Source organism: Triticum urartu, chromosome 1A, assembly GCF_056163025.1.
Source record: "Triticum urartu cultivar PI428250 chromosome 1A, HENAU_Tu73, whole genome shotgun sequence".
Taxonomy (NCBI): Eukaryota; Viridiplantae; Streptophyta; class Magnoliopsida; order Poales; family Poaceae; genus Triticum; species Triticum urartu.
This window is the reverse complement of record NC_141873.1, coordinates 112498806-112520260: the sequence shown is the minus strand read 5'-3', so window position 1 is coordinate 112520260 and position 21455 is coordinate 112498806. Positions and strand designations below refer to the sequence as shown.

The following is a 21455-nucleotide window of genomic DNA, read 5'->3' as shown; positions in this document are numbered from 1 at the left end:
AATAATAGCACTATAATATTGAACATTGCTGTTTTTTGTTTGCAAAGTAGAACTCAGTCAATACGGAGTACAACAAGTGAGTTTTTTTTCATGCGCAATAGTTCTGGTTATTAAGATTTTTTGAACCATTTATTAATTATAAAAAGTTTCCAAGCAATTTGTGGCCAGGAACGAGTCTCAAAAGTGGACCAAAGTCTCCAGTCCATGAAAAATTGTTGAAATGTGGAGCAAAGCACCAATCTATGGTGAAAGAGAATAAAAGGGTAATATCAATGAAGACAAAATGTAGAATTTATTACCCACAAATTGCAAGTTAGGCAACTCGCCAAGAATGATGGTGTGAGATGCGGAAGTGTTGTTATGTTCCCAGGTGCATATGCACCTGGGATGAAAAGTAAATTTTAGAAAAGAGGAAATTTTTGATTATTTTGTGAGAAAATTTGTTGAATGTTTTACCAACTTGCAGAGTATTGTGATGAAAAAACGTAAAAAAAAACAAAACCAATGTCTCAAAATGCTTTAAAAAGTTGTCCTTCTTGGAACATCGTTTTTGTTTTCTTTGTCAGACCTCCGCGAATGTTCTTTCACCACGAAATTTTACATGTTGAGACAAAACATTCAACAATTTTTGTCCCAATTTGTTTTAATTTTTTTTTTCAAATTTTTCCCTATTTGTTTCGATGTTACTGGTCGCCCGGTGAGATGCATGCTATTTACTTATCCGGCCTTCTGCTTAGCCAGAGCTTAGCCGCCAGAAGTTTGGACTTTGGGCGCGCGTATAAACAAAATAACATGCAGAGATGAGCCTCTGATAAATTAATTCGGACGTTGGACGCCGGCATAACATGCAGTGATGGGCATCTCCTAAAATAGCATAGATAACATATAATGAGGTTTTCTGCAACTTATCGACAACCGCCTCAGCTGGTGAGATGACATCTATATATATAAAAAAATTATTAGTCAGCGAGTAGTAAGACGTGCTCTCTGTCTCTGGCCACCTATAAGTACCCCACCTCGCCTATAAAAAACCCACACACCGCCCTCAGCCAGTCTCCCTTCTTCTTGCTCGTCTACGGACCAAGAGAATCGATGGAAACAAAGCGCGTAGCCATCGTCGGCGCCGGCGTGAGCGGCCTGGCGGCGTGCAAGCACCTGCTGGAGCGCGGCTGCCGGCCGGTCGTGTTCGAGGCCGACACCGTCCTGGGCGGCGTGTGGGCGCGCCCGCCGGAGTGCACCGCGCTGCAGACGCCGCGGCCCATGTACCAGTACTCCGACTTCCCGTGGCCGGAGTCCGTGACGGAGGTCTTCCCGGACCACCGCCAGGTCATGCACTACCTCGACGCCTACGCGCGCCACTTCGGCGTGCTCGACTGCGTCAGGTTCGGCCACCGGGTGCTCGGGATGGAGTACGTTGGCGTCAGCGAGGAGAAGCTGGCCGTGTGGGAGGAGTGGGGCGGGAGCGGCGAGGCGTTCGGCTCTGGCTCTGGCGAGTGGCGACTCAAGGTGGCCAATGGCGATGACCACGTCGAGGTAAGATTTTCTTTTTCTTTTCTTGAGTGATGTCGAGGTAAGAATTTGGCTAATGTAGGTAGAGATCTTGAAATATTCAGTTCTCGGCTTATCGCAAAGTTCTCGGCTTATACGATACTAATTGTTGGTTCTTCACGGTAGCTGCTAGATAGTTGCATGTCAGAAATCATGGTAATGGTAATTTTCCGTGTTTCTAGATTTAGAGTTTGCACATTATTATTATTTCAGAGGAACTCAGAGTTGCTAATTCTCATCTACTAGATGAGAAATAACAAGGTTATTTTGTGCGATTTTAGATTTGATGATGACGTACAACTAGATCGGCTTGAAAATGACAATCTACCACACAATCTAAAATAGTGAGTCCAACAAAAACAAATACTAAGTAGCATGCAGCATGCCACCTGGCACTATTTAAACATCACAGAATTCAACATTCAAGGCAAACTTCAAGCGTACGTTTACAGGTGATGACATATTAGACAATATAGTTTTAGATCCAAACTCTCTGAACATCAATCATATAAGGAATTAATTTAGATTCTTGGTTTTCGAGTATAATACGGTTATTATGTGACCCACCCTAGTATATATAGTATAAAAAAGGATTATTAGATTTACACTGTTCCCTTACATTTTCTCTTCTCTAGACACACATTGTAGATTTTGTGGTCCTTTGCATTGGGAGGTTCAGTGGGGTGCCCAACATACCCGAGTTCCCCACCGGAAGAGGTCCAGAAGCATTTGACGGGAAGGTGATCCACTCAATGGACTACTCCAAAATGGGCAGTATGAAAGCTAAGGAGATGATCGCGGGCAAGCGTGTGACCGTAGTTGGGTACCTAAAATCAGCACTCGACATTGCTGCTGAATGTGCAGAAGTGAATGGTACGAATGCGCAAATTAAGCCTTTTCATTTCCTTAACTAAACATCGATTTATGTTCTCTTATGAATTTTAATGTACTTCTCGCTACCGTAGGCACGGAGCAACCGTGTACGATGATAGTCCGAACAAAGCATTGGATCATACCCGACTACTATGCTTGGGGTGTCCACATATCAAAGTTGTATCTGAATCGCTTCTCTGAACTCCTTATTCACAAGCCCGGTGAAGGTTTCCTCCTGAGCCTCTTGGCCACCACCTTGACTCCATTGGTAGTGCAACTGAACATGTTACTCTTATTTGAATTCAATCTATGCATTTTTATTTCAACTAAATTCTTAGATGTTGTCTATGAGCAGCGGTGGATATTTTCAAAGTTCGCTGAGAGCTACTACTCCATTCCAATGAAGAAGTATGACATGGTACCTGACCATAGCCTTTTTGAGGCATTGGTGACATGCTTGATTGCCATCACACCTAAAGATCACTACAAGAGACTGGAGGAAGGTAGCATTATTCTGAAGAAGTCCAAGACCTTTAGCTTTTGCAAGGAAGGTGTGCTTCTTGAAGGTGAATCTTCACCGACAAAAAGCGATATAGTGATCTTTGGAACTGGATTCAAGGGGGATCGGAAGATCAAGGATATGTTCACATCAGAATACTTCCAGAAGATTGTTGTTGGGTCAACATCAACAACTGTGCCTCTTTATAGGTTTGTTTATCACATTAACCTTTCCCTCTATATATTTATCAATTACGAGTTTCGGATTTATAATGGTTTGCACGTTTCTTTGGTAATTAGGGAATGCATCCATCCTAAGATTCCGCAGCTCGCAGTCATCGGGTATTCAGAGAGCTTAGCAAACCTGTACACAACAGAACTTCGGGTCAAGTGGCTAACACACTTCATGGATGGTGGCTTCAGATTACCATCTGTTCAAGCAATGCAAAGGGATGTCCTTGAGTGGGATAAATTCATGAAGCGCTATTCTCGTGTCTACTTCCGTAGGTCCTGCATTGGTATCCTTAACATTTGGTACAACGACCAACTATGCAAGGATATGGGGTGCAATCCTAGAAGGAAGAAAGGCTTTTTCGCGGAGTTGTCCGAGGTTTATGGTCCTGGTGATTATGTCAACCTCCACCCCAAATAAGAATGTGTTGTGTTTGCATTTTCATCGCAGTTATGTACACGTCCTACCTTGTTCAGATTCTTGCACGGTTCACATTCAGTACTCACTTTGCCATACCATGTACTCATTTATGTTCCCTATCTAAATAAATCTTATATAATGTAGAATGTTCCCTATTAAAAAATCACTACTGGTCTTGGGGTGCGCGACCTGGCAACCAACAATGCCGGCCTGCTTGTTAAACTTCTACATCGGCTACACCAGCCGCAGAGCTCGGCCTGGGCGGTGTGGTTCTGGCGAGAATACCACAACGTGGACGACAAGCGCTCCCTCGCGTCGGCCGTTTGGAAGGCGCTCACGACCCTGCTCCCTCTCTACCGCGACCTATCTTGCGTTCGCACCCGGAGACGGTGCTCGGACAGCATTCTGGGTTGATAGCTGGTGCGCGGAGGCCGGCCCACTCAACAGACACTTTTCTCCCATGTTTCTGAAGCTGCTGCCACAGCTGCTTCTGTGTGCCGGGATGGGATCCCTGGCCACCTTGCTCCTCGCCTTTCGGCCGTGGCCGGCCAAGAACTGACCATGCTCCCCAGCTGCTTGCCCAACCTGACAGCCGGTGTGGATGATGACCGCTCCCTCATCAAGTCTATGGACGGCAAAGCTATTTCCTCCTCTGGTGTACAAACTGCTTACCTTCACAGGCGAGCGTTGTCCTGTACAGGAGTCTATCTGGCAGGCCGCCATGCCGCCGGGAGTGCGTCTGTTCGGGTGGCTTGTGGCCCCGGACCGCGTCCACACAAGGGCGAGCTCTGCAGCAGGTCCTCTGAAACAACGGATGTCGGGATCGGGGACGGTGTGAGCTGCAGCTCCATCTCGGAGGTCCGGCCGCCTGCCCTTGCACTGGGACACAGTGCGCCTGCTGCTCCTGTGGACCATCTGGAATCATCGCCACGGCGTCGTTTTCCGTGGGAACAGGCCGGCGATCAGCAGTTCTGCTACTGCTGATGCTGATCTTAGGTTTTGGTCTTTTAGACTGAAAAACCATGAACGTGGCCTGGGTCCCCTACTTAGAATCCCTGAACCTGTGATTCTTCTGTAATCTGAAAACTCAACTCTTGTAGTACTTCCCCTGTGCCGTGGGGGTTCTCCTGCTGCTATGCAGCTATGAGAAATATATTGATTGTTAATCGCCCCACCAGTTTCAGAGCTTGCAAACAATTAATTGTTTGAGATAACACAGACAATCCATTGTATGATATGTTTATCTGCTCTAATTGACACACATAGCATAAGATAGATCCGTCTTATCAATGATTGTACAGTCTTATTGCTAAATTATGCATGAGGGTTCTTATTTCTTTACAGAGGAAGTAGTAAGCATCAGACTTGTTACGAGAGGCTCCTACTGCTTTGCTATGCAAATTCAACAAGTTGTGAGGATTGGTGATCACATAGTTAGCACACGGAATTAAATAAGGCATCATTTTAAGTCTGAAACAACCATAAATCGCATCTCTGAATATCAACAGCACAGCTGAAATCTAAGTGAAAGAAACTCCAACGGCACGTGCAGTCAACTTGTCAATTGTTTACCCGTATCTACTCACTTGTTACAAACAAAGTAGACACTCGGACCAACGATGCCTAGCTGAACTAGGAGCTCGAATGGTTTCAGTCACAGCCCCAGAGAGCAGTCTGACGACAAACCAGTCACCTCCGAGACCCTGAGCCACCTCTTGCGCGGGTACCCCTTCTTTTAGGCTTTTCCTCTGCAGTACCATCGCTGGACTGGTTGGGCTGCGCATCCCCGCTCTTTGACCTGATCCATACATCACACACCAACTTAACACATTGACTGAAAGCTCGGTGACAAACAAAATATTACGGCTAGCGTATCTTACCCTTCCACGTGACGTCCCAAGAATTCGAGAACATCGAGAAACGCATACAAAGCCATCTTCTTGATCTATAAATAACCAAAACCAACTTCAGACCAGTCATCAATTTTCCTCGAATACAATATAGTAAGCGTGATTTTCGAGAACATATGCTGCTAACCTCAAGCTTATCTTCTTTAGCCTTGTGGGAAGATGGAAGTGCCCTGAACTCGTCCGTCAGCTTAACACACTCACCCACATTTTCGGGGGAAACAAAGTCCATCGCAACCTTGGTGCAAGACTGCACAGGAGGAAATGGGTACAGTCTTGAGCACCGTGCTAAATTCAAAAGAGAGTGAGGTTTCATACCTTCAAATTCCTGACTTGGTGAGGACACCCGGCAGGAATGAGAACTGCGTCCCCAAGCTTCTGCTCAAATGTCCATGGCTCAACACCTAAAGCAGGCAAGCCAACACATAAGGAAACGACATCACAAGTAATGAGGCACACTGTGTTTAGGAAGATTTAACACCTAAGGTTTACTAACCATATTCTTTCTTGAGCTTCTTCTTATGTTTTTCTGTCAGATAGAATGTCTGATCATGAATTGGGTGGATAACCTGCACAATATATAACATAATATGTTATGTAGGATAAGAAAACTACAAAATGTAACTTCTATGAATGGAACAGATTCTTTTAAAATACCTGATTCACAGGATTGCAGTGGATGTGGCGAAACTCCGAGGCATGGTTCCGTAGATATTTTTGTAATTTCTCTGAATCCTCTCTTCGGAATATATCCCACAAAGCACCACCAGTTTTATCTTTCTCTGTCTTCTCAGGAACTGGCTTGGGAGGATCAATAGCTTTATTTCGATGCACCTTTCTACGAATTCCTTTGCCAATCTCATCAGATTTACCAGGAATGGGAGGATCACTGGCTTTATCTTGATGCACCTTTCTGTTAGCGCGACGTTGATAGTACAAACGAGTTCCGTTGCGGATCTCATCGGATTTGGTAACAGATTTATGAGGTGACACTTTATCCTTAACATCATCTGTAGCATCGCGACGTGGAGCATTTATGTGCAAACCTGCAAGACACAAATATGACATGAGAGAAAAACCTAAAATCAATTTCCCCAAAACAAGTAGTGATACGTACCATTAGAACTATTTTTATAACTTTCCATACTACATGAAGTCATCGCGGCTTCGTAAGATCCATCAACAGATGGCTGTGCCCTAAGCTCAGTGCATGAATTCAAATCCCCACGCAGTTCCTGAAGATCTTGCTTTCTCATGTTTTCCTGGACTTTTTTAATCCGACAAAGATCATATGTCTCACATGGCACTTCGTCAGTGTGTGTTTGGATATTTACCTGGTTAAATTAGACATCTGTTACAGTTAAACCAGAGCAACAGACAAATAAGAAAACAACTATGCAACGATCAGCGAGAGAGCACAGGGAAATTTGCTAGGAAATCAAGATAACCAAAGTGGCATGCAGATCGTCAAGGTAGAGACCAGCATTTCATGGCAAAAGTTTAACCATATCCGAGGCAAAATAATAAAAAAACTCTATTGTTATAAAAATAGCAACATACCGCATCAGAAACGTCACAATGAAGCTTGGTCACTGAGTCACCCCGGCCTAACTCTTCGGAAAATCCATAAGCAATGTAACTTTTCGGCCCAAGATCTGGTTTCATGACACCAGCAGGAAGCTTAACCGAAAGATTTAGTGGACCAGATCTTGGATCGGTGTACTCAGGAAATGGCAACGCGCTGATAAATTCAGCACAATGGCGAGGCAATCTCTTGTCAAACGTACTAGAAGGAGGCCAGTCCTTCAACTTAAGCATCTCAGGCCAGTGAGGCCCGCGATGACTTCTGCCATTTTTATATCCCTTAAAGAAATCGCTGATTTTAAGTGACCCCTGCAACATCAAACATAGCACAATAAGCGCCTACATATTAAACCAAAATTTTCGAAATTCAAAGGGACTCACATATAAAGTGTGGCGAAAGCCTTTTCTGGTAAACATCATTATTCAAAATGGGGAATTCAGTTCACTGATGAATCAATAAAATTCCATAAAACTAGTACCCCTTCCAATTTAAAATATAAGGCCAACATTTTGTGCACTTTTCTTTCAAAATAAATATAAGATATATGCATGTAAAATTGATGGCTTGTTAACTATTCACTCTCCTGACAAATAATACAGTGTGGGAACCATGGTCATTTTTCTAGTACTAATTGCTGGATTAAACCCCTGTACCAAAATGATCCTTATAAAATGGAAAACATAATTTACCATTTCTTCTGGAACATAGTACGTATATGTAATTAGTTCTGTAATTTTATAAGTAATCACTAAAGTATCATCATAAGTATTTCTGCTTGAAGTTTTGACATGAGTATTTCTGCTTGAACTTCTGACGTGCAAGCAGAGCAAGCACACGAGAGTGCAAAACAACTGTCATCATCTAAATATGGCAAGAGTAAGGCACAATCACTGCTTACCACTAAAAATAAATCAAAGAAATCGACAATTATGACATCCAATAAAAATGTGGATAGAGTTCGGTACCTCACACCAATCAAGGCAATCTACTACCCTCACATCAAACTTCTCATCTTCTGCCTTGCCCTTGGCTCTTTCACGCAATGCCCGCCACATAACCATCGGTGCCCAACTTACACCAGAGGTTGATTGAAGAACATCAGAGACAACAACTGGCTCACCCTTTGCCCAATGCATCTGGAAGTGAATTAGGTCATCATCACCGAGACTAGTGGCAACTGGACAATATAGATAGTTATCACTTGAGCCCTTCCTATCTGCAGCCTTCCGTACTGTCTTTATGTCAGTTCTTACCGTGCCCGAATGATCAAAACAAGGACACTGGTCACTTCTACTAAATGTTGTTTTTTCAAATATTTCACTCCTCACAAGTTTGTCAGCTCTCTCTTGTAAGTCAGCATGCATTTTCTCCGGAAACATGCATTTGAGGTCCAAGTCAGAACCACCACAGCCCCCCATTTCCTTTGGTGGGCAAGGTATGCCACCATCACTATTTGCACTCCATAGTAGCAGAGAGCAAGATTTGCTACCACCAGTAGGGGAGTCCATCTTCCTCCTCAAAGAGTCCCTTCGATTCTCACCATTTGAATGAAAATTATTGCCGAAAATATAGTCCTCTCCTCTGTTCTCATACTGCACATTCTCCACCTCTTCTCCTCCGGGGATCTCACCTTTGCGAAGCTCCCGGCAGCAGATGAGGCACAGGTCATAGAGACAATGCTTGCAGCTTCTATGAACATCGAATATAGAAGTTCTACACCTGTTACTGCAGTAGAGGAATGAAACAGGATCAGATGCTTTCTACAGTCACATGTTGAAAGTTAATATGGAAACATCCTAACCAATAGATACGCTCAGCAGGACCACACTTGATCTGTTCCAACTTCATTTCATCCATCGAAACTCCTGTAAACAAAACCAGATGAAAATCTACATGAACATTGAATTCTATCTTGTTGTGCCCTAGAACACCATACCTAGTATACGAGCCTCTAATTTCTTCTCTTCCATCTGCTCCTTTTGCAGCTCTCCTAGCCAAGGAAGCAACAAGCGCATGATATGGCATGCATAACTAATTTGATTTTCTTCAGAAATTTCCTTTTGTTGAGGCTGGTTCATAAAAAATGAAACAAATCATTGAGAGGGATAAAGCAGAAGAGAATCATTTGAACACAATCAAAATCAACATGAAACAAGATACTGTGAAGAAGAGCGTATGTGCCAAGTGCAAACCTCTTCAACTCCTATCATTCGTAAGCATGCCTTGCAATTACAGTTCTTGCGACAGTACGGACATTTTGCAGCTAATTCATCTTCTGTCAAATTGGGATACCTACACGCCCAAAAACAGCAGCGTTATGAAATACATCAGACCAACAGCCACTGTTTTCTGTGAGTCACCAATGGAATAAAAATATTTGAAGGGAAGATTTCAAAGTTTCGGTTGTGCCATGATAGATAGGAAAAACAGTATTAATTATAAACATCGAAATTGTGAGATACTGGTACACACATTTGTATACCACAAAAGCAACGGTGCATGCAATATAGAGATGCAGGCAGACATTTCCGCCGCGTCCACATATGTCCGCGTTGATTTCAGTATTAGCTCAATAAAATTACAGATTAACCAAAAGGTGTATATAATTTGGACTACAGAAGAAAGCAGTAAATGGTTGGCACTTCCATTAACAGAAATCAATATGGAGACATATCCACACATGCACGCACCATCTCTTGATGCATTTCCCACAGTATCGCTTGTTATTGCATGACTTACACCAGACCACCTTCTTCTTGTCATTTCTCTGGCACTGGTGGCACATTCGAGCATTTTCCCCGGTCAACATCTTCTTCCCATTCTAGATGATTGAAACAACAGAGGTCATTAGACTCACGAAAATAAATACTACGTAAAGTCATTCCGTAAACAACTTATGCCAGATAATGAGTAGCTTGCCTTATTATATCTTTCATGAGAAACTTTATTCTTGGAGGATGTGACCTTATATTCTTCTTCCTCTTCCTTCAACCTTTTTGCGGTGGAACCCTTCCACTTTGCTGCATCTCTTCTTCGCCGTTTCTTTGCAGGCTTGAAATCCTCATCATCGCTAGTCTGCAAAACAAAATAAAGAAATAGCTGAGGAAGGTCAAAATTTTGTCTTGTTAATTATAAAATGTCCATAAAACCATTGCAGAAATAAAATTTGAAACATATGTGAAGTAATTTACCGCATTGTCTCCACCATGGTTTTGCCCATCCGGGGAGTGGACCTTGCTGCCATCTTGATCTGATTTCTTATTTCTGGGCCCCCTCTTTTTCCCCGCATCACTTCTCTTGGGTTTGTTCAGCGGCTGAACAACTCGATTATCCACAGGTTCCTCACCATCCTATAAGTGCAACATACAAAATTAGACAACCAAAGTGTGCACTGCAGTAGTGCTGTGTACTAAAAAATACAATGAAATTAGTCAACCTAAGCTCATCCTAAACGAAAATCACAGCGTCTCTATTAGACCAAAATGAGAAGCATCACCAAATATTTGCAAAAGGTGGCAAGAAGACAACGATCTTCAGCCCAGATATAAAGGCAAATCGATATAACGTATCACACTAGTAGAACCCTAGATGGTCATCCCTGCAATTTCCGTGCACCAAGATGGTAAGATCTATATCATCTAACCCAAACCAAAACACCTGTCCAGAAACAAATACTGAATAGAAAGGGAGATGAATCGCAGATCAGCTAAACTTCGTCGCCCGATCGCAAAAAATAGGAACGGCAACGGGAAGGACCGGAAGAGAATTATGAAATGGAATAATATAGTGCGATGGGTTCCGCCACAAGCAAATCCTAAACCCTCGAAGACGGAGCGATCGATCGCCGCGCGCGTTAACCACGAAGTGGCGCACAAGCACAACGCAAGTAAGAATTAACGAGAGATCCCCACCTCATCGTCGGAGCTGGGCTCGCGGTAGGTGTCCGGCGCCGTCCTCCTGTTCCTCTGCGGCCTGTTCCCGGCCGCTATGCCGCGCCCTTCGTCGCAGGGCCTCACCGCCGACGTGAAGCCCCGGTCGTCGCTCGGGATCCTCCTCCTTCCCCGTCGTTTCGCCGCTCGGGACCCTCCTCCTCCTCCTCCTTCTACGTCCATCCCCTGCGTCGGAGGGTGCGGTTTGCGTTCCGGCGCAGCGGAGAGATGCGAGAGTTCGCGAGAGATGCGAGAGACGGGGGGCACGCGGAGGGGGGCGTTGGGGGGCATTTTGGAGGAGCGGGGCGGCAGGTCTTTGTATTTTGGAATGGGCAGCGCTAGGCGCCGGTCAGCCGGCCCAAATTTGGGCCGGTCACCGCGCGAGCGCATGATTAAACTTCCTACAGCCATCAGATCCTGTGCCCCTTTTCGTCGTCTGCCTCCCCTTCGTCTCAATTCCAGCCAACATCTGCTACAACGCGCATCTATCCCCCGCTCGCCGTAGAAACAAACCACCATAGGCTACTCGTAGCACTGGGAAACGCGCCTCATCGGCGAGGCAGCTCCTCGGCCCTGCGGTGGCAAGCCCATGCATCGCCTCCAGCACCGACGGGTGCTGGTCGCAGCACATCATGCCCCTGTAGTCTCCATCATGGGGCAGGTGCCCTTTTCTAGCAAAAACAGCCGTGGGTCGCAGCAAAACTCATCACCGGTTACAGCAGAAAGGGTCACCCAAATGGATCCAAGGAAAAAAATCGCGTGGTCGCTCTGAGCAATATTGACACGGTCCCGCAAAAAAGTTCACCGGTTGCAGAAAAAATGCCTCACTCGCCTTCGGCGAGTTGCACAGCCGCGGCTGGTTCCAACTTATTCCAAAGCCGGTTACAGCTCCTTATGCATACGGTTGCAACTCCATCACCGGCGGGGTTGTTGGCTCTAGCTCTAGCGAATAAAAGTTGGAGCTTTGTATGCATACGGTTGTAGCTCCATCTTCGGTAGTGGCCGTTGGTTCCAACTCCACCAAACAACGGTTGCAACTCCTCCAATAGGCGGTTGCAACTCCTACGCTGCCGGTTGCAGCTCGTTCCCCACGAAGGTGTGTGGGTCGTCGGAAGGCCTCTAGCTCCTGACCTTAGCGGTCCCAACTTCTCGCATAGGCGGTTGCAACTCGATGGTGCCCAGTGGCCATCATCTCCAAGGACGATGGTGGTTGTAGCCCGCGACATAGTCATGCGCATCGGCACCATCGTGCCGTCCTAGCGCCTGGCACACGACCATCATGTTGCTGTTCCCGCGCCACCCACCCCCATATCTCGTTGCTAGAAAGTTGTGATGTGGTTGTCGGGAGAGAAGAAGAAAGACGAAGGGAAAAAATGAATGGTTGAGGTCGACCCATGTTAGAGCATAAGGAAAAAGTGTGGTTGCTCAGTCGTGTTGGGGTGGGCTCATTGTCGTGTAGGTGTTGAAAAAGGGGAACATGGACCATGAAATGTGTGGATGCATAGATCATTGCGCGCGATCAGATGACGCCGACATCACCGGCGCAAGAGCCTAACTGGCCGCCCGACAAGAATCCTTTCCCTTTCGAAAATCCAGTGTGAATTGTCATTTTTGAAAAATTAGGGTTTCGCTTTATCCTCCTAATGGGAAGCTTTGGATTTTGTATGGTACCCACCGTAACAACAGCTGGTTGGATCCAGCATCGTGGCATCCGGGGCCTTACTCGTTCTATGTGCACCACTCGCTTCTCTTTTTCAAATTTTGAGCTGGCCTCGTTCCCATGGGATGGGTAAATCGGAGGCAAACCAATTTCCTACCTAGATCAAAACAGTACAGATCAAAACCCAAGGAGTGAATTTGGCTATGGGTTCTGAGAAGTATTTATTTGGTTAGATTTTTTATATTCGAGCACGATACCCCACCTCACTAAGCGTAGTCTACTACTAGACCATTTGATCTTCTTCGTTCCTGGGCGTTGCTCTGTCGAGGTCCGCTACCGCTTTTAGCGGGACTTGGCGCGTGCGAAAACCTAGGGATTGGTTCTGTTGTTGGCTAGTTTTGATTTGTGATGTGGGATAAGGAAGAACCGAGCCAGTAGGTAGAGAGAGAAGCGAACCAATTGAAATGTTCTTGGAAGATTGAATCTCCATGAGGATGAGGTTGGCGACACCATCTAGGAAAAAGATGTCACAGAACCGCCCAAGAAAGCTAAGTGGTTGGCTATAGCAAAAGTGGATACACGAAAGGGCTTCAACCCTTATGCTTTTTCTGTTATACGCGTTTAGCATGGAATCCGACAAGTAAGTCACTTGGAGGAAAATCAAAGATAATTACTATTTAGTTTGGTTGTTTTGCGTATTGGAATAAGCAATGAATATGGGGCATTGGCCTTTTATAGAACCAGACCATCCCGACGAAGGAGTATCATGGTTTTGAGAATCATAGAATTATGTTGCTTGAAAAATTGGATGTTTGGGCGTATGAGCTGAAGCTATTGCTACTTGTAAACTGCGTTGGGATTTCCTCGAATAGCAGCGGAGATGCAACACGGTAGAGATAAATATTTCCATCAGTGAGAACCAAGGTAATCGAGCTAATAGGAGAACAAAGCAAACTCACACAAGAAGCACATACACACACAAAAGCAAATACTTGCACCCAACGCGGGCAAGAGGGTCGTCAATCCCCTTGAACTCGTTTCTTGCAAGGATTAATTCTGATAGTGATAGAGAGATAAATTGCAAAACAAAAAAAGTAAATAAATTGCAGCAAGATATTTTTTGATTTTTAATATATGATAAAGGTAGACCCGGGGGCCATAATTTTCACTAGATACTTCTCTCTCAAACACATAACATACGGTGGGTAAACAAATTACTGTTGGCCAATGGATAGAGAAGTGTATAGTTATGACGCTATTCATGGAAATGATCACACATGTAGGCATCACGTCTGCGACAAGTAGACTGACTCTCTACTACTATTACCCAACCAATCGACCTCTATCCAGTATGCATCTATGGTATTTAGTTCATGACAAACAGAGTAACGCCTTAAGCAAGATTACATGATGTAGACAAAGTAAACCTAGTCAATATGAATAAACACATTGTTTTATCCTTAATGGCAACATAAGTACGTGCCCCTCTACCCCTTCTATCACTGGGTGAGGACACCGCAAGATTGAACCCATTACAAAGCACCTCTCCCACTGAAGGTAAATCAATCTAGTTGGCCAAACCAAACGGATAGATCAGAGAGAAATACAAAGCTATCATAATCATGCATAAATAAAGTTTAGAAAAGACTCAGTTAATTTCAACGAATACTATGATCATAAACCCACAATTCATCGGATCCCAATAAACACACCGCAAAATAAGATTACATCAGATAGAACTCTAAGAAGATCGATGAGAACATGGTATTGAAGATCAAGAGAGAGAGAGAGAAGAAGCCATCTAGCTACTAGCTATGGACCTGTAGGTCTATGGTGAACTACTCACGCGTCATCGAAAGGCAGTAAGGATGATGTAGAAGCTCTTCGTGATCGATTCCCCCTCCGACAGAGTACCGGAAAAGGCCTCCAGATAGTATCACGGAAGAGTAGAAGCTTGCGGCAGCGGAAAAAGTGTTTCTGGTGTCTCTTTGTTGGTTTGGGAATATTTGGGAATTTATAAAGTTGGAATCAGGTCAAACGGAGCTACGAGGGGCCCATGAGCTCAGGGTCAGGCCTACCCCCCAGGGCGTGCATGGTGAGCTCGTGGCCCTCTCATATATCTTATGACCTCCTCCTAAATCTTCTAGGATCCCTTTTGGTCTAGAAAAAAATCATCAAAAAGTTTCATCATGTTTGGACTTTGTTTTATATTGATTTTATGAAAAGCAAAAAACAACAACTGGCACTGGGCACTGTGTTAATAGGTGCTACTTCTTGAGTTTGCGTTGGTTTTTCCCTTGAAGAGAAAAGGGTGATGCAGCAAAGTAGAGATAATTATTTCCCTCAGTTAAGAACCAAGGTATCAATCCAGTAGGACCAATACCTGCACAAACAATCAAACACTTGCACCCAACGCGATAAAGGGGTTGTCAATCCCTTCACGGTCACTTGCAAAGGTGAGATCTGATAGAGATAGATAAATAAAACTAAACAAAAGATAAACTATTTTTGGGTTTTTTGGTTTATAGATCTGAAAGTAAAAGAATGCAAAATAGTAGGTCAGAAACTAATATGATGGAAAATAGACCCGGGCGCCATAGTTTTCACTAGAGGCTTCTCTCTTGAAGGCAAATAATACGGTGGGTGAACAAATTACTATCGAGCAATTGATAGAAAAGCGCAAAGTTATGACGATATCCAAGTCAATGATTATGTAATATAGGCATCACATCCGTGTCAAGTAGACCGACTCCTACCTGCATCTACTACTATTAATCGACACATCGACCGACTCCTGCCTGCATCTGGAGTATTAAGTTCATGAAGAACAGAGTAACGCTTTAAGTAAGATGACATGATGTAGAGGAATAAACTCAAGCAATATGATGTAAACACCATCTTGTTTATCCTCGATGGAAACAATACAATATGTGCCTTGCTGCCCCTACTGTCACTGGGTGAGGACACCGCAAGATTGAACCCAAAGCTAAGCACTTCTCCCTTGCAAGAAAAACTAATCTAGTTGTCCAAACTAAACTGATAGTTCGAAGAGAATTACAAAGATATCAAATCATGCATATATGAATTCAGAGAAGATTCAAATAATATTCATAGATAAGCTGTTCATAAATCCACAATTCACTGGATCTCGACAAACACACCGCAAAAGAAGATTACATCGGATAGATCTCCAAGAACATCGAGGAGAACATGGTATTGAGAATCAAAGAGAGATAAGAAGCCATCTAGCTACTAGCTATGGACCCATAGGTCTGAGGTAAACTACTCACGCTTCATCGGAAGGGCAATAGGGTTGATGTAGATGCCCTCCGTGATCGAATCCCTCTCCGGCAGGATGCCGAAAAAGGCCCCAAGATGGGATCTCATGGGAACAGAAGGTTGTTGCGATGGAAAAGTGTTTTCGTGGATGCTTCTGGTAGTTTGGGAATATATGTGAATATATAGGAGGCAGAGCTAGGTCAGGGGGTCACCGAGGGGCCCACAAGGTAGGGGTGCGCGCCTTACCCCCCTGGGCGCGTCCTCCACCCTTGTCTCCGCCTCGTGGCTCTTCTGACTTGAACTCCAAGTCTCCTGGGTGTCTTCTAGTCCAAGAAAAATCATCACGAAGGTTTTATTCCGTTTGGACTCTGTTTGGTATTCCTTTTCTGCGAAGCTCAAAAACAAGGAAAAAACACAATCTGGCACTGGGCTCTAGGTTAATAGGTTAGTCCCAACAATAATATAAAATAGCATATCAATGCATATAAAACATCTAAAACAGATAATATAATAGCATGGAACAATAAAAAATTATAGATACGTTGGAGACGTATCAAGCATCCCCAAGCTTAATTCCTGCTCGTCCTCAAGTACGTAAATGATAAAAACAGATTTTTTTTGATGTGGAATGCTACCTACCATATTTATCCATGTAATTTTCTTTATTGTGGCATGACTGTTCAGATCCATAAGATTCAAAACGAAAGTTTAATATTGACCTAAAAACGGTAATACTTCAAGCATACTAACAAAGCAATCTTGTCTTCTCAAAATAACATGGCCAAATAAAGCTATCCCTACAAAATCATATAGTCTAGCTATGCTCCATCTTCATCACACAAAATATTCAAATCATGCACAACCCCGATTACAAGCCAAGCAATTGTTTCATACTTTTGGTGTTCTCAAACTTCTTCAACTTTCACGCAATACATGAGTGTGAGCCATGGACATAGCACTATAAGTGGAATAGAATATGGTGGTTTTGGAGAAGACAAAAAGGAGTAGTCTCACATCAACTAGGAGTATCAACGTGCTATGGAGATGCCCATCAATAGATATCAATGTGAGTGAGTAGGGATTGCCATGCAACGGATGCACTAGAGCTACAAGTTTATGAAATCTCAAAAAGAAACTAAGTGGGTGTGCATCCAACTTAGTTGCTCACGAAGGGCAATTTGAGAAAGCTCATCATTGGAATATACAAGCCAAGCTCTATAATGAAAAATTCCCACTAGTATATGAAAGTGACATTATATGAGACTCTATATCATGAAGATCATGGTGCTACTTTGAAGCACAAGTGTGGAAAAAGGATAGTAACATTGCCCCCTCTCTCTTTTCTCTCATTTTTTGTGGGCTTCTTTGGCCTCCTTTTATTTTTATATTTTTATTTTCATCCGGAGTCTCATCCCGACTTGTAGGGGAATCATAGTCTCCATCATCCTTTCCTCACGTGGGATAATGCTCTAAAAATGATGATCATCACACTTTTATTTACTTACAACTCAAGAATTACAACTCGATACTTAGAACAAAATATGACTCTATATGAATGCATCCGGCGGTGTACCAGGATGTGCAATGACTCAAGAGCGACATGTATAAAAAATGATGAAAGATGGCTTTGCCACAAATACGATGTCAACTACATGATCATGCAAAGCAATATGACAATGATGAAGCATGTCATAATAAACGAAACGGTGGAAAGTTGCATGGCAATATATCTCGGAATGGCTATGGAAATGCCATAATAGGTAGGTATGGTGGTTGTTTTGAAGAAGGTATATGGTGGGTGTATGGTACCGGTGAAAGTTGTGTGGTACTAGAGAGGCTAGCAATGGTGGAAGGGTGAGAGTGCGTATAATCCATGGACTCAATATTAGTCATAAAGAACTCACATACTTATTGCAAAATCTATTAGTCATTGAAACAAAGTACTACACACATGCTCCTAGGAGGATAGATTGGTAGGAAAAGACCATCGCTCATCCCCGACCGCCACTCATAAGGAAGACAATAAATAAATAAATCATGCTCTGACTTCATCACATAACGGTTCACCATACGTGCATGCTACGGGAATCACAAACTTTAACACAAGTATTTCTACAATCCACAATTACTCACTAGCATGACTCTAATATTATCACCCTCATATCTCAAAATAATCGGAAGGAATCAAACTTCTCATAGTATTCAATGCACTTTATATGAAAGTTTTTATTATATCCCTCTTGGACGTCTATCATATTAGGACTAAATTTATAACCAAAGCAAATTACCATGATTTTTAAAAAGACTCTCAAAATAATATAAGTGAAGCATGAGAGTTCAACAATTTCTATAAATAAAACCACCACCATGCTCTAAAAAGATATAAGTGAAGCACTAGAGCAAAATTGCCTAGCTCAAAAGATATAAGTGAAGCACATAGAGTATATTCTAATAAATCACAATTCATGCGTCTCCCTCTCAAAAGGTGTGTACAGCAAGGATGATTGTGGCAAACTAAAAATAAAAGACTCATGTCATACAAGATGCTCCAAGAAAAACACATATCATGTGGTGAATAAAAATATAGCCTCGAGTAAAGTTACCGATAAATGAAAACGAAGGAGGGGATGCCTTCCGGGGTATCCCCAAGCTTAGGCTCTTGGTTGTCCTTGAATTTTACCATGCATGTTAGGATTTTAAGCAAATTACCATGCTATTAAGACTCTCAAAATAATCTAAGTGAAGCATGAGATATCAATAGTTTCTATAAAACAAATCCACCACCGTGCTCTAAAAGATATAAGTGAAGCACTAGAGCAAAAACTATAAAGCTCAAAAGATATAAGTGAAGCACATAGAGTATTCTAATAAATTCCAAATCATGTGTGGCTCTCTCAAAAGGTGTGTACAGCAAGGATTATTATGGTAAACTAACAAGCAAAGACTCAAATCATAAAAGACGCTCCAAGCAAAACACATATCATGTGGTGAATAAAAATATAGCTCCAAGTAAAGTTACCGATAGAAGTAGACGAAAAAGAGGGGATGCCTTCCGGGGCATCCCCAAGCTTTGGCTTTTAGGTGTCCTTATATTATCTTGGGGGTTCCATGGGCATCCCCAAGCTTAGGCTCTTGCCACTCCTTATTCCATAGTCCATCAAATCCTTACCCAAAACTTGAAAACTTCACAACACAAAACTCAACAGAAAATATCATGAGATCCGTTAGTATAAGAAAATAAATCACCACTTATGGCACTGTTGTGAACTCATTATTTATTTAAATTGGTGTAATATCTACTATATTCCAACTTCTGCATGGTTCATACCCCCCGATACTACCCATAGATTCATCAAAATAAGCAAACAACACAAAGAAAACAGAATCTGTCAAGAACAGAACAGTTTGTAGTAATCTGTAACTCTCGAATACTTATGTAACTCCAAAAATTATGAAAAAATAGGACAACATAGGCATTTTGTATCCTAATATTTTGCAAAAAGAATCAATATTTTATCACGCTTATGTTAAAAAAGAGAATTGTTTTTCTGAGCGCAAAAGCTTCTGTTTTCCAGCAAGATCAAATCAACTATCACCGTAAGCTATCCCAAAGGTCTTACTTGGAACAAACGCTAATTAAAACACCAAAACACAATTACTACAGAGGTAATGATGTCTATTTTTTCAATAACAGTAGCAAAACAAAAAACACAAAAATAAAATTGGGTTGCCTCCCAACAGGCACTATTGTTTAACGCCCCTAGCTAGGCATAAAAACATAGATCTAAGTATTGTCATAGTAATAATAAGGCAAATTTCGAAAGCTCATCTCGTACTCCCTTCGTTCAGCAGCAAGTTTCATTTGTGGTAAGCGAAAGTAATCAAAAGGGCTAAATTTAATGGGATAAGGATCCATAAGATCAAGCTCGGGAGGAATCGCTTCCTCCTTCGGCCCCTCATATTGTATGACCAACTCATCATTGTAAGCGTTGTTTTGGCAAAAAAGTCATGAGCTTATTTCCAAGAGAGAAACCCAGCCTGTTGTTTTGTATAGCAAAATTATCATTAAGTTCAGAAATCTTATCAAGTAAAACATCGGTGGGAACCCCTTTTCTCAAATTTTCATTATAAGCAACATGATCGAGAGATCGCGAACGCATTATTTCTTCTTGGTTAAAGAGAATCCCCTCTATGGGAGGACGACCATCATCTAATTTATAATGCGCAAAAATTTCACTAGATTCTTTCATAATAAATCTAAACTCATGGGCTAGAAATATAGTGGCAGCGTGCTTAACAGAAGAACACTCAATATTAGAAAACTCTAGGAAAATTCCTTGTATGCATGGATGCATATGAAAAAATTGTCTTTCAAGTTCAACTATAAGCAAAGATATAGCATCCGCGAGACTATTAGTTTTATGGAGAATAGATCAACCTAATGTGGGTAGCGCACCGGCACAAGTAAAGAAATCTCGAATAACCCCCTTCCCAATAATATTGCCACTACCCATGCGAACTTTTTGGTGTGCAAGATAGTAGATTCTTCATGAGGATTGATATTAGCAAAATCATCAAAGTTTCCCTCATCATTACTACTATCCTTTTCAACGATAATCTCCCCAAATTCAGACATGGTGGCAACAAATCGAGCAAACAAAAAGCAAGCGAGAAGACGAACGGAAGAAGGGCGAAGGAAAAGGCAAATCTTTTCGAAAATCATTTTAGAAGTGGGGGAGAGGAAAATGAGAAGAAAATGGAAAATAATGTAATGCAAGAGATGAGAGTTTTATGATGGGTACTTGGTATGTCTTGACTTGGCGTAGATCTCCCCAGCAACGGCGCTAGTAATTCTTTCTACTACTTGATGTCTACTACACAACTTTATTCTTGTAGACTCGTGTTGGGCCTCCAAGCACAGAGTTTTGTAGGACAGTAGCAATTTTCCCTCAAGTGGATGACCTAAGGTTTATCAATCTGTGGGAGGCATAGGATGAAGATGGTCTCTCTCAAACAACCCTGCAACCAAATACAAGAAATCTCTTGTGTCCCCAACACACCCAATACAATGGAAAATTGTATAGGTGCACTAGTTCGGTGAAGAGATGGTGATAAAAGTGTAATATGGATGGTAGAAATATATTTTTATAATCTGAATAAATAAAAACAGCAAGGTAGCAAATAGTAAACGGGCACAAAAACGGTATTGCAATGCTTGAAAATGAGGCCTAGGGTCCGTACTTTCGCTAGTGCAACCTCTCAACAATGCTAATATAATTGGATCATATAACCACCCCTCAAAGTGCAATGAAGAATCACTCCAAAGTTTCTATCTAGCGAAGAACATAAGACATAATTGTTTGTAGGGTATGAAACCACCTCAAAGCTATTCTTTCCGATCAATCTATCCAAGAGTTCGTACTAAATTAACACAAAGATATTCTTTCCGATCGATCTAACCAAGAGTTCATACTAAAATAACACCAAAGCAAATTCAGATTCATAATATTCAATCCAACACAAA

At 42.5% G+C, this 21455-nt stretch overlaps 2 protein-coding genes across 2 annotated transcripts; one reads left to right on the top strand and one right to left on the bottom strand.

The window, feature by feature from the left end:
• The first annotated feature begins 1050 nt into the window (after nt 1-1050).
• Nucleotides 1051-4677, top strand: LOC125527008 (putative flavin-containing monooxygenase 1). The gene is made up of 5 exons (XM_048691586.2): nt 1051-1533; nt 2184-2421; nt 2514-2689; nt 2777-3129; nt 3220-4677. The coding sequence occupies exons 1-5, from the start codon at nt 1093-1095 to the stop codon at nt 3569-3571; spliced, it is 1560 nt and encodes a 519-aa protein (XP_048547543.2). The 5' UTR covers nt 1051-1092; the 3' UTR covers nt 3572-4677.
• A 245-nt stretch (nt 4678-4922) lies between these two features.
• LOC125527006 (lysine-specific demethylase JMJ27-like) lies at nt 4923-11264 on the bottom strand. The gene is made up of 16 exons (XM_087514979.1): nt 10975-11264; nt 10255-10413; nt 9983-10138; nt 9754-9884; nt 9256-9355; nt 9000-9132; nt 8865-8928; nt 8029-8788; nt 7039-7371; nt 6596-6812; nt 6136-6524; nt 5975-6047; nt 5797-5882; nt 5609-5728; nt 5452-5516; nt 4923-5369 (listed from the first exon to the last, which is right to left on the bottom strand). The coding sequence occupies exons 1-16, from the start codon at nt 11173-11175 to the stop codon at nt 5261-5263; spliced, it is 3096 nt and encodes a 1031-aa protein (XP_087371105.1). The 5' UTR covers nt 11176-11264; the 3' UTR covers nt 4923-5260.
• Between the last annotated feature and the right edge of the window lie 10191 nt (nt 11265-21455).

Excerpts from the sequence above, each read along its gene's own strand:
- LOC125527006 (XM_087514979.1), bottom strand. The coding sequence starts at position 11,175 with ATGGACGTAGAAGGAGGAGGAGGAGGAGGGTCCCGAGCGGCGAAACGA. Across the intron at positions 10,139-10,254 it reads ACCATGGTGGAGACAATGCG|ACTAGCGATGATGAGGATTT; the intron begins GTAAATTACTTC and ends TTTGTTTTGCAG. Across the intron at positions 5,370-5,451 it reads TTGGGACGTCACGTGGAAGG|GTCAAAGAGCGGGGATGCGC; the intron begins GTAAGATACGCT and ends TGTATGGATCAG.
- LOC125527008 (XM_048691586.2), top strand. The coding sequence starts at position 1,093 with ATGGAAACAAAGCGCGTAGCCATCGTCGGCGCCGGCGTGAGCGGCCTG. Across the intron at positions 1,534-2,183 it reads ATGGCGATGACCACGTCGAG|ACACACATTGTAGATTTTGT; the intron begins GTAAGATTTTCT and ends TCTCTTCTCTAG. Across the intron at positions 2,690-2,776 it reads CCACCACCTTGACTCCATTG|CGGTGGATATTTTCAAAGTT; the intron begins GTAGTGCAACTG and ends GTCTATGAGCAG.